The sequence below is a fragment of the Cricetulus griseus genome, chromosome 2, assembly GCF_003668045.3.
Source record: "Cricetulus griseus strain 17A/GY chromosome 2, alternate assembly CriGri-PICRH-1.0, whole genome shotgun sequence".
Classification (NCBI taxonomy): Eukaryota; Metazoa; Chordata; class Mammalia; order Rodentia; family Cricetidae; genus Cricetulus; species Cricetulus griseus.
In genome coordinates, this window is record NC_048595.1 from 409,078,825 (window position 1) to 409,091,525 (window position 12,701).

A 12,701-nucleotide genomic window follows, 5' to 3' on the forward strand; every position below is an offset into this window, starting at 1 on the left:
ATGTCTTTAATCCCAGCACTCCAGAGGCAGAGGCAGGCAGATCTCTGTGAGTTTGAGGCCAGTCTGGTCTCCAGAGCGTGTGTCGGGATAGGCTCCAAAGCTACATAGACAAATCCTGTCTCAAAAAATCAAAAAAAAAATTTAGTAAAGAGCAATGAATAGCACACTCTAAAGGGGTCAGTTTTATGACATGTCAATTGTATTTTTAAAAAGCTGGTATCCTTTTAATTTTTAAGATTTATTTATGTACCCATGTGCCTGGCACATGTGTGGAGGTCAGAGGACAACTTTTGTGAGTTGGTTTTCTCCTTCCACCATGTGTATTCCAGGGACTGAAGTCAGGTCATCAGGCTTGGTGGCCGAGTTCCATTGTTATGCATGGAGCCATCTTGCTGGCCCTAACACTGCTATTCTTTTTAGGTAGCTGCTAATTTGGGCTCATGGGTCATAGTTTCCAAACTCCTTATTGTAGACCATTTGTGTGTCAGCTTTCCATTATTGCAACAATTGAGATGACCAACTTATAAGGCAAAAAAAAAAAATTCTTTTTGCTCACCATTTTAGAGATTTCTGTCCAAGACTGGTTGGTCATTCTGCTTTGGGTAGCTATCACATCATGATGAGCACGTGTGGCACGTGAGAAATGGGAGAGGCTTAGGCCCCCACAGTCTTCTTTAAGGGCATTCCCTCAACGAATACCCACTACACCCCACCTCCTAGGGGTTCTACCACCACCTACTAGTGCCACAGGATGTGGGAAAGCCTTTAATACAACAACTTTTGGGAGACATCCCTGATCCAAACTCCAGCATCATTATACTGACACAGAGGCAAAGTTATACCATAGTGTTAATTCTAAAAAAGGAGGGAGGAGATCAAGCATTTGTTTTCTTCCATATATAGCAGAAGCCAAGATTATATAGAATTCTGGGATCTACCTGACTATGCTGAAGTCAAATCTGTCACCCGTCAGCTGTGTCTTCATGGGAACAATAATGGTATCTCCCTCTCCTACAGCTCCTGTAGAGGATTCAGCATGGTGTATGGCACATCATAGGAGCCCAGGCATGTTGACTGCTTCTTACTCACTCTGACTGGAAAGCAGCCCAAGCAGTTTAATAAGGTGGTTTTTCATTGTGGCATGAGAGTTCTCATCACAAGTGACATCTTAGCGAGCATGTCCCTCACACTGCACATCCACCGTGAGGCTGGTGGCATGGAAGATGAGGGTAGATCATTAATACACACTAGGAAAAGATGTTCTTATCTCCAGGAGCTATTGTTAGCACCCTTCAAAGGCTTTTCTTTTTCAATATCTGAAACACATTATGAGAAATTAATTGGTTTTCTCAATCTAATTTCTAGTGTCAGCTGTGACATCACAAAGCAAGCTCCCAGATGGCACCAGCTGGGCTCTTTATCAGCGGTTTCAACACTGATGCCAAAACCAAGTGTGCCCAGCAGCCTGATCAAAATTTACATGCTAAGGAGTAGCTTCTTGTGAATGAAGTTCAGCAGGAAAAATCGAAGAATTAATAAGTAATGGTCCTGTAACAGAATCTTTACAGATTTTAAATGATAATACAATAGTCAGGAATAAATTGCAGACCTAAAATGGATATAAAATAAAAACATGGCATTTACAAATAAAGCAATTTCTGAAAAAAGAAATGCCAAAGGAATCAGAAACATTAACCATTTCTTCAGTTAGAAGTTAATTTTTAAAGGAAATTTTACTATTGTAAAGCATGTCTACTTTTCACTTAAAGAACAACACTGAAATCCAGTGATTTAGTCTTTTGTTCTCCGTGGAGGACTCACTGGGAAGGACTCAATCTTTCATTATTATTTCTAAGATATTTGTCGGATCCACACACTCCTTTTGTTCATTGTACAGCCCATAGCCATCTGTCATGTTTTCTGAGGAGCCTGAAAAACACATTTAGGTTAAACTGTATAGTCTTAAAACCCATCATTGTGTCATAGTAAGGGGCTATTCTAAAAAAAAAAATTAAAAAATGACCCCTTTTAAAAGCTTCAGGTTAATCCTAAAACCAGACTTCAGTCTGACAATGAATCAGAGTTGAGTGTGTATCTACTGATGATGGTAAAATACCTGAACAGTACTGAATTTTAGTGTAGACTGATTTTTTTTTCTTCAATTTTGTTCAGATCATGTGATAATGGCTCTTGAGCCATTTGTCATATTGTTACTCTCTGGGATTTAAAAACAATATTTTTAATACTTAAAATTTTTGTGTCTACATGTGATATATATATGTGTGCGTGTGTGTGTGTGTGCGTGTGTGTGTGTGTGTGTGTGTGTGTGTGTGTGTGTGTGTGTGTGTATACACATATATGTTAGTGACATGTATGTACAGGTGCACCTGTGTTTGTGTGCATTTAGAAGCCAGAGGTCAATATCAGGTATCTTCTTTTACAGGTCTCTACATTAGTTTTTGAGAAAGGGTCTCTCCCTGAGTTCAGAGACCAGAGCTCACCAACTGACTAGACTGGCTAGCCAGAGAGCTCTAGGGAAATCTTCCTGTCTCCGTCCACCCAGCTCTAGGGCTATAGATGTACACTACCACAGCTGTCTTCTGTGTAGATGCTGGGGATATAAACTCAGTTCTCATGCTTGTGTAGCAAGCACAACTGGGCCACATTGTCACTCAGCTTCATTGAGTGCTCCAGGATTTAGCTCTCCCCCTCCAATGTGTTTCCTTTAATCACCCTCAACAACCCACTTCCATGGTTGGTATCCTGGGTTTTGTCATTATCTGGACTGTAGAACTTGTGAACTTTTCCACTGAGAACCTGAAGCCAGCTCACCAAATTCATGTTGCTACTCAATGACGCTCCCATCTCTGAGCCTTCAACCCACTGATTGGACCACCTTTGAAAACACCCTGTGTTACCCCCCTCACATTTTAGCATGCCTACTGACCTGATTCATGGCCTTTACAGTCATGTTAGTTCCACTGCTCTTCCTGGAGCTGTACTCGCCCGGCAAACTCTATCCCTGGCCAAACTCCACTTTCAAGTTATTCTGAGCCTGCATCCCAATATCTGTGGAAAGGTCCGTAAGGGTAATGGGCTATTTAAAATGGATGCTCTAAATCTCAAGTGTTCTGAAGCCAACTCCACAGTTATTTCCAAGCCTCCTTCCTGCCCCTTCCAAAACTCCTCCCCCCTACCCCTGTAGATCTCTCTGTCACCATCAGTATGCTCTATTTCCTTTCTAAAAATGCTTCTCCATCTCCACATCCTTTTCTAGTGACTTCTTCCTCCCATCTTTTTCTCTCCTCAGCCCGTTATTTATGGATGGCTGTCTACACCACTCTGACACCTTTACTCTTGCAAAGGACCCTAATGATTCTGTATCATCAAACCCAGGGAAGAGCCCCTGTCCTATCTAAACTGACCTTGAAGTAGTTGTTGCATAATAGTTGCAAACATGCATTCCTTCCATGGCAATCTCTTCTGCCTGACATAGTTCCATAGTCAGCAACTTCTTGTGGTTAAGAACTACAGGCAAATATGAAGACAGAACACTGTATACATAATAAATAAATCTTAAAAATTAAAAAAGAATCATAAAAAGATAAGCACTGAAGTTCAATACTTATCTTTCTTAGGAAACCAAACAAGACAGACCAGCAATTATGACTGACATGGCAGCATGACCTATAATCCCAGCACTTGGGAGGCTGAGGCAGGAGGATGGAGAGTGCAAGACCAAGCAGCCTGGGCTACATAGCCAGAGTCTGTCTTTTGAAAAGAAGGAAAAAAAATAAAAGTATGAACTAGGAGTAGCTGAAGCCTCTCAAATTCACAGGTACCTCAGAGGCAGCCAGCACAGGGCTAACTCAGTAATACAGAATCCTTGGGTTGAACTACATATACCCTAACAATGCATTCAGCAACCAGAGATCCCCAACCTGCATCAAGCTGCACATAGGCCTAGCTCCAAATAATACAGTCTTTCTGCAAACACATCCTAAACATATCCTGTAAGGATGGAGAATAAGCTAAACTAGCCTGAACTGTGCATGCGCAGAAAGGCGAATTGGTTCCTTTGAACAACCTTTTAGGGGAAATTTTCTTATTTACTATTATGCCTATGGGTTATGTAAAATTAAAATGCATTATGGGAAAGATGCACTGTAATCAAAGGCTTATGGAAGCCTGTCAATGAAATCCCCAGGCCTCGCACCTTAGTGGCCAACTTCCTTCCCTGTTGGGCCTATGCAAGACAGCCTCAAACAGTAAGCCAGCTCTCTTGAGTACATCGTACTCACAGCCCTCTGTTTGCTCAAAATGCATCTATTCTGTACTTGTATTTTCTTTCGGAATAAAGTCTCTTGCTACTTTGAATTTGTGTGTACTTCAGTGCTTTGAATAAGATACCAAGTTCTGGAAATGCCTTCTAGACAAAGGCCACTGGTAACACTATATCAAGTGAATGTAAACATAGGCACACTTTTTGTCCTTTAAATTATCACATAGTTTAAATTCCTTCCTGAATTCAAGTATACTCCAATTGTCACTTAAAGATAGAGACTGTGTCCACCAGTGTCTAGAGCCCACGGTGCTGTCTTTCCAGACCTTACTTTATGACACTGGGCCACATTTCCCATCTATGTAAGCAGGTTTCCCTATCTGAAAAGTAGATATAATAACCCTTGCTTCAGGAATGTGCATGTGTGCATATTTGAGTGCACTTACTAATGCAGGAATTAAATACTCACCTTCAATTCATGATGCTATCCTCTTGGTCACTCACCTGTATGTGATCCCTCCTGGGGAGAAGGAAAGAGGGTACATGGGCTTAGATTACCTTCTAATGGAAACTCTCATGATGGGACACATAGCAGAGCCTGTTTATATGATTCCTTGTGGAGATAAAGAAACATGACTGGTTGCACAGGCGGTAAGGTGATGAAAGAACAAGAGGAGAGTAGTTGCATGAGCAGAGGAGGAAGGGACCATTGGCACTGTGGGTGGGATGTAGAGCAGCTGCTTACTGAATTGGGTGGCACATCTGGGGTCTTTGAGCCTCCACATAGTGGATGCTGTTAGTAGCCATTCCAACTCTTCCATCTCCAGCCACCGAGTCAACCACAAATGCCCACACACTTCCAACTACTTCCTGGGAGATTGAGAATGAGTGGATGACACAGCCATTTACTTCACAGCCAATGTGCCTTCAAAATGAAATGTGCTAAAGAGACAATCCATAGAGCACATTTACCCACAAGCCTTTATGCCGAGTTAATAGCCTTCTAAGCTGAAAGCTCTTGAGTCTTCTATGCTAATTCTGAGACACATTAAGTGAAGGATGGATATGTGAGGCTCTAACCCCACTGAATGGAATCAGGGAAAGATCATTTGATAAGCTATTTGAAGACGAAGAGGGACATGGGTGGAATTATACTGCAGGAGGCCTGTTTGCAGTATGGGGGCAAAAACAAAATTAGGGATATCTATTATTTTTTAAAGGAATTTATGAAGCCAAGTAAACAATTCCCGCCACAGCCATCCCTGGAAAGGCATTCGAGGACAGTGCCACACCTTCTGAGGACACTGTGATGGAAGTGTGACAAGGAGCTCCCAGTGGTTTCTGCCATCTGCTCCTCATTTCTTCAGCAGTCCTGTGCTCTCAACTGTAGACAGGATATAGTAACCTCTTTCTTGTGATTATGAAGGAAATGGTGCAGTATCACTTCTAAAACTACAAAAGCCTGAGTTATGTTTTGTTTTTCCTTTCTCCAGGTTTTCTCAGTTTGCCTGACCTCCTGAGGGAAGATACTACATCATAAGCTTCACTTTGGAAAGGTCTACTCAGCAAAAGCTACCATGAGTCATGAAGAGAGCAAGGCCTTCATTCAACAAACTATGAAGAATCTTGCCAATAACCATATGTGTAGCTTAGAAATGAGTCGACTTTGGATTATATGAGAAACTCTGTAGCAGAAGACCCAAGAAAACCATGACAGATTCATGGAAACTAGGAGAATAAACATTTATTGTTAAGCCACTGAGTTTGGGGTCATTTGTTACACAGCTACATATAACTAATATATTCAGTTTTCTCTCAGTGGACAGCAAACATTCACTTATGATATGGTTCATGATTTACAGTCCTTAAGGAAAATCCAGATGTGTATATTTTGATAAAGAATAAGGCAAGGTTGAATATAAAACCTTCCAGAGTATCTTTGTTAGGAAAAGCAAACACTCTATGGCAGAATGGCAAGAAGAGAGTATCTAGAGGCATAAGCCATGTGGTCATATCATTAGCCCTGCAAACCTGAGCAGGCTGTAGAATGTCTCTGAAATCCTTCTTCATGAAAAAGTTGGTGACAGGACTGGTCTTTAGGAACTGAGATGGTCTATTCTGTGACACTATGATTTGAGGAACATGGGCAAGCCAGACACCCCAAATCTTTCTCAGTAGCCGGAGACATCAGAATTAGGGTTGTTCCTCAGCCTTTCCAGGGACTGTCCTTGAGGTTGTTAATCCAGGGGAGAAACTTAAGACAGATGGAGAAGCAAATTATACTCTAACTTTCAGGACAGTGAATTGTCAGAGTCCTTTACTTCCATCAAGCCACACTTGTGAGGCCCTCTGTAGTTTCCTCTTGTTTGATAGATGCGCTGACTCATTACACTTCCCTCTTAACATGAGGAAGTTTCCAGAAACTTCAGTTTCAGTCATAGCTAATGTGTCAAGCTTGATGGTCCCCATAATTGTGTGACTTTTCTGCTTCGGACTTATCACATGACTTTTTCTATAATTTAGCTGAATTTCTTTATGAAAAATGTTGGCGGTATAAATAAATATAATGAACATAACATATAGGTTTGAATTTTTTCCTTAGGCATGATAATGTAAGCATAAATAACAAATCTGAAAGCTGCTTTCTTGATTATTTTCAGAATTAATTTGATTTGGAGTTGAGGCCAAAGATTTAAATTAGCAAAATTTGAAAAGGCACGATGTGAAAAATGAAAGAAAACACAAATTGCAACAATATTTGTACCGTTTTTATTTGTAAAAATAACCATCTGAATGCATGTCCATAGTATATTACAGGTAAGTACTTCTTTCCATTATCAGGGCATTCAGCAGTTGCAAAGTATGAAACTGTGCTTGGGGAGATTCAGACTGGTTCAACTGAGCTGAACTGAAAGCCATTTTCCTCATTTTTATACTCATGACACTGATCAGAGTCATTCAACTCCAATTTACATTTTAAAAGTACAGACAAAATCCCACTGAAATCATCACATAATAGTTTATGGTGTTACAAATACATTATACAAAATATAACACTGGCACAAGATGTGTATCATCGTGCTTTGCAAGGATATATTGCACATGCTAAAGCGTAGTCTGTAGACAAAACTACTGAACAAAAGATATTTGCATTGAATCTTCAGATCACTGCATAGGAAACACGGAGAATTACATTTTACACACACACTCAGATTGTCACTATCTTAAAACGCTGTTCCCCTATAATACTGACCTATGGTTTACAGTTCTGTAAGAAGAAAGCATTTTAGCACTGCAAAGCCAAACATCATTCCTATAGAAAACTTAAGCAGTTTTATCTCAAAGCAGAGAAAGGGAGATATGGGAAAGGAGACACTTGGTACATTCAAAGAAAGGAACACTCACTAGGATTATATTGCTCCAATAACACTCAAATGAAAAAATACAAAACATTTCATGGAACATTTCCAGGATATACAAATATAAAAGGCACTCTGACGTCATGTTACAAGACCACAAAGGGATGAGTTCCTCAACCAGCACGATGGATGCACAAACCAAGGTTGCTCAATAGCATGAGCTTAACTAGTGCAGCAAATCCATCCGGTGTTCTTATGCTAATGCAACAGTATAGTAAGCCAACTGGCTGCTTACTGTCCAAAGTACCAAAGCAAACAATGATGCCCTTTTAGTAGTGATGAATAGAAATCCCCTGAGCTAGTATTTACTAGGACTTTAGGCAATTTGGAGATAATAATGAATTTAGCAGAGATAGGCAGACACCAGTGGATAGGTAAGTGCAAACATGGTCCTTGTGGCTGTGGTTAACATACAATCTAAAAAGCATACATTTACGTAAAAGCACGGAGCAACCCAGACTCCACTAAAAACATTTTCCCCTCAGAAAGCAATGTTGCAAACATGGATGAGACAGCTGAAATACATACAAGGTATAGCTTTTAAAAGTTATTTCTTTAAAAAGAAATTGGTCTTGTTGGACAGAGGGAGGAAACAGAATCAAAGAAAGACAGACAGAAGACAGAGGAAAGACTAATGGCTCTTTGTAAGCTTGATTTCATTATGTTCCTTTGTCTTTCCTCTATAAGAAAGAGCCAGGCAAAGCCAGCGCAGCTCCATGGACACTATGGTTCCTGCCAGGACACTGCTTTGCTGAAGCAATCCCCTGGCTCTCTGCTGCATTGCTACCAATGCAGGCATTTCATTTCCTGCTTTAAATGCCAACCCAGCAAGGCTTCCACTCACTTCTAGAAAAAGACAGCACAGTACATCATGAGTCTGCAACATGAGAGCTCCCTTAAAAATGCAGGCTTCCCTAAAGATAAGGTCATTGCTGCTCGTTAGCAGTCTCTACTTGTTAAAAATGCACCTGCCCTAAACAAAAAGGGGGGACATCACACCTTCACACCAAGAATGTAGAAAAATGTTGCTGGTGTAAGATTTGTTTGATGAAATCAGTATCAGCTTTATAAAACCTCTGAACAAGTTTTCATTTGTGAAAAACCAACATGAGTTTTAATTAAATCCAGGATATTAAAAGAGTAAGGGTAAAGTCTCCAAGCTTGATGAAAACAATAGCATACGTTGTCTGGGTCTCATCCAGATGTGATAGAGTGCTGTTTTTAAAACTCTCGAAATACTATAAAATAGAAAATTCAAGGGAGATGATAGAACCTAATGCAAAACATTGAAAATCTGTGCCCTACTGCTGCAGATTTCTGAATCTTCAGCAAATGGAACATAGCACTTGGGCTTGTATCTGTGTGTTTATCTTTAATTCCTTTTCTTGGCATAGTGTCCATACTTGGCATTATTTTCCATTGAGTGTCAGAACTATGTGACATGTTTGTGTATATGATCTGCTACATCAGTTTTCATCTCACAGAAGGGTTCTGATTGGCTACAGAATGGGACCAAGCAATGAACAAACCTGAGGGTCAGCTGGCAGTAGTAGGAAATGCTGAGTTTAACCCCAGGGCTATTGGCTAGCCCAGAGTCAGGGGTATTTTCCCACTTCTTTTATTATTCTAAATAAGATACATAGCAACAAGAGAGAAAGAGATAGGGGGAGGAGAGAGAGAGATAGATGGTGTGGGGAAGGCCTAAACAGTGGGTATTTCCTCAGCATTTGTTTCATTTCAAATAAATATAAACACATTTACATCAAAGTATACAGACATATTCTCTAGTTTGAAAACAAAACCAAAGCCTGTGGTCAACACATCATCAGTTACAAATGTCAAGCCATCAACTAGAAATCTGTGTCATTAAAAATATAAAATACAATAAAGACTGGTATGCAAAAATGATTACATTTCAACCCCATAGAAAAGCTACTACAGTTCTCACTTGGATTTAGAAAGAAGAAAAGTTCAGAACTCCCATTTTAAGCAGAAGCATTTTGGTCCTCATGGGTAGCTGGTTGATGAAGTACATACATAAATATCACACGTGTGCATGTATATGTGCATAACTCTCAAAGTCTCATTCTTCTTTTTGTACAGCTGTTCCAGGTGAAGAGCGGGGTCCATTTGACCTGGAAGCTTTGGCAGAGGGAGTAGACACAGTATTCACAATGCTGATTTCATTACCAAACAACTGGCAATTGGCTTACACGGGCCACACCAACCGCTTCTGCTTTCCTCATTCATTTTCTTGGTTCCCTTTTACAGGTGCACTGCCACTCCTGCGTCATGACCTTGACCAAGAAGCTATTTTGCTATTCTTGCTAGTCTACCACTGAAGGACAGTGCCAGCCATGATACCCTTTCAAAAGTTAGTATTTTCACTTAAGAGCAAACTCACTGAAACGGTAATTTCCTATTTGACTTGCATACTGTTTCAAGTTTTGGCACGATATAATTTCACCTGAAAATGCTATCGGATAAATTTGGGATCCATTACTCCATTGAAAATTCGCTCACAGACTTCTTAAGGAGAGCCCTGGGTGCTATTTTGTTTGTGTTTAACAAGAAAGCATGGTCAATTTTCACATTCACATCTGGCAACTTTAACCAGGATCCTGGGAAGAAGTTGTGGGTCTTTACACGCTTCTTACGAGGGGGAGGGGTCAGGTGGACTCCCATAAGAGATGATTAAGGGCAGTAGTCTGAAGATGAACTTTGACCTTTGGCTTCTAGTGAGGAAGTAAACAACAGAGTGGGTAGAGGGTGCAGGCATTTCCTGTTCACTCATTCTCCCCTCCCAGGGGACATGAATGTCGCTTGACAGACCTCATGGGACTCACTGATGAGTATGTAAAAAAGGAAATCTTTAGACTGAACATTTGTCTCTCTGTTGTATTGTCCCCAAAGACAAACCATTAAATACTTAGAAATTTTCCTTACTTAAAAATGAGAGGTAGACTTTCATAGAAGTACCGTGGACCTAAAGAAAACATGAAACAAAACCAAACCCAGGCCTATCTGCATGTGCTTCAGCCTACAGCCTAGTTCCCTCTTCCGGTTGGATTGCTGATTCCTTTTCTACTGGTTTTTAGAAGCTTGGCTTCAAATACTTGAATATGGCATAATTCTGGAAATTGAGCTTCTGTCCCTTCCTACAACACAGGTAACCGAGGAAATGCCTCTACAGTCCAATGTTAGAATGTTTCCGAATCAGAATCATTTTCGTTGTACCCATCCTCAGAGCCCACGTTGTTACTGCACAGACTAACCCTGCTCCCCAGATTGGAGAGTGTCGTCCTGCTCAAACTGTCTTTTCTAAAACAAACCAAGTTGACAGCCGCCATTGTACTGGAAGGAGAAAAAGGCATCATGGTAGCCAGAATGAGGGCCAGGCAGTCAGCCACGTCTTTGTTAGGAGCACAAGCCAGGGCCGGGGTATGACCTGGGCGTAAACGCAGACAAGGCAGTGGTTAGTCGTGGAGATCCACAGTACATCTCCTGCAACCTCATTAGAGGAGATGCATGTTGAGTTAGAATTCATGCCAGGTAAGAGGAGTTACTTCTCACAAGTCATGCTGGGGTGAGACTGGAATGGGACAGGGAGGATGCAACATTTTATGGAGGTTCTGGTTTGGGTTTTGGCTCACATGTCTACATAAAGCACAGTTTTATCCCCTGTTAGCAGATTCCAGCCTTCATCTAGAGAACAGACACATGTGGCAAGGAAGGAAACGGGACACAAGCCACAAAAAATAGCAAGGGGACATCCAAGGGGGAGTTCCCACCGACAGCAAATGCACACCATGAGCCGCAGACTTGGCAGAGGAGGACTGTCATTTTGAGAGTAGTCACTTTCCATGACAAGTGTGTGTCAAACAGAAAGGGTAAAACCAATGACCAATGTCACTCTATATGAACATCACAGAAAGCACACGTCAGTTTACTATTCTAAAAAACTGAAACCATTTGAGGAGGCCACTAATGAATACTTCCATGACCATTTAAGAGAATTTTAATAGACCTTAAAAAAAAGTCACTTCACCAACTAAAGTCATAAATCTGAACTATCAGGAATGTGGGACAAACCACTGTTAGCCATAATTAGGTGGTATGACTCTATCATCAGACTCGAGGCTCCAGAAACTCACTAGAAAACATGATCTCAAGACATTAAGTAAGAAGTGCCCTGCTCTTCCGATGTACTTGCTGTCTTTATCCCACTTTTACTCTCTCCACCCAAGATCCCCTTCCACAAAGAGCAATGAGCTTGCTCAATCCATCAGAGGAAAAAGCCAGTTGTTGTTTCCTGTCACTGGACATGAGGGCACTCTGGGCTCTCAGCCCTAAAGGTATTATTTGTCTTTACAGAGTGAAAACAAATGGAAAGGGTTGGGTGCCTTAACATTTCATTCCTGGAACAGCAGTGATGAGTGAAGAAATTATTAGTGCAGTGTGGTACAAAGAGGTCTCCAAATATTCCCAGCCATTGGGCATAGCTAAACTCCGAGAAAGGCAGTCTCCGGTGACACAGAGCTTCTGCACCCAGAGACACAGCCTGAAGACACCTAAGAGCATGCTAACACCCATCATTCTAGCATCTCATTTTTGAGAAAAGCAGTGGACTTCTTCATGCTAAACTTAAGGTGTGTAGAGCTGATAAAGATAAGGAAAGTTAGCTGGGAAAACTAAGGAGATGGGTTAAAAGAACTCTCTGTACTTCCTAGACAAGCCAGGTTGGGGGGAGAGCAGGGTACATGCTAGGATACATGGGGCTGCAGATACAAAACTAAAGCATCAGCTAAGTTGTCAACATGGCTGCTTACTTCTGGGAAATAGGCATGAGCTGCTAGTTCCAATACCTGTAATAAGCAGTTAATGGAGTAGCATTAATATATCCAGATAATTTTACTTAGATGTGACATTGCAAACATTACTTAATTCATAAATATCCAGAAGTTCCTCTCTTGCTAAGAGGCATTATGCATACACTGGTT

The 12,701-nt window shown here is 41.0% G+C and overlaps 1 protein-coding gene across 5 annotated transcripts in view; it reads right to left on the minus strand.

The window, feature by feature from the left end:
* Positions 1-7,028: 7,028 nt before the first annotated feature.
* LOC100774011 (serine/threonine-protein phosphatase 6 regulatory ankyrin repeat subunit B) overlaps positions 7,029-12,701 on the minus strand; it is a 272,850-nt gene continuing 267,177 nt past the window's right edge. For 2 of the 5 annotated variants that reach the window (XM_027396893.2, XM_035440951.1), the window contains exon 28: positions 7,029-9,843. In XM_027396893.2, the coding sequence (XP_027252694.1) occupies positions 9,785-9,843 (59 nt within the window). In that variant the 3' untranslated portion in view covers positions 7,029-9,784. Of the gene's footprint in view, positions 11,150-12,701 lie in introns of all 5 variants that reach the window. The other 3 variants (XM_027396896.2, XM_035440950.1, XM_035440952.1) reach the window with 2 other exon arrangements.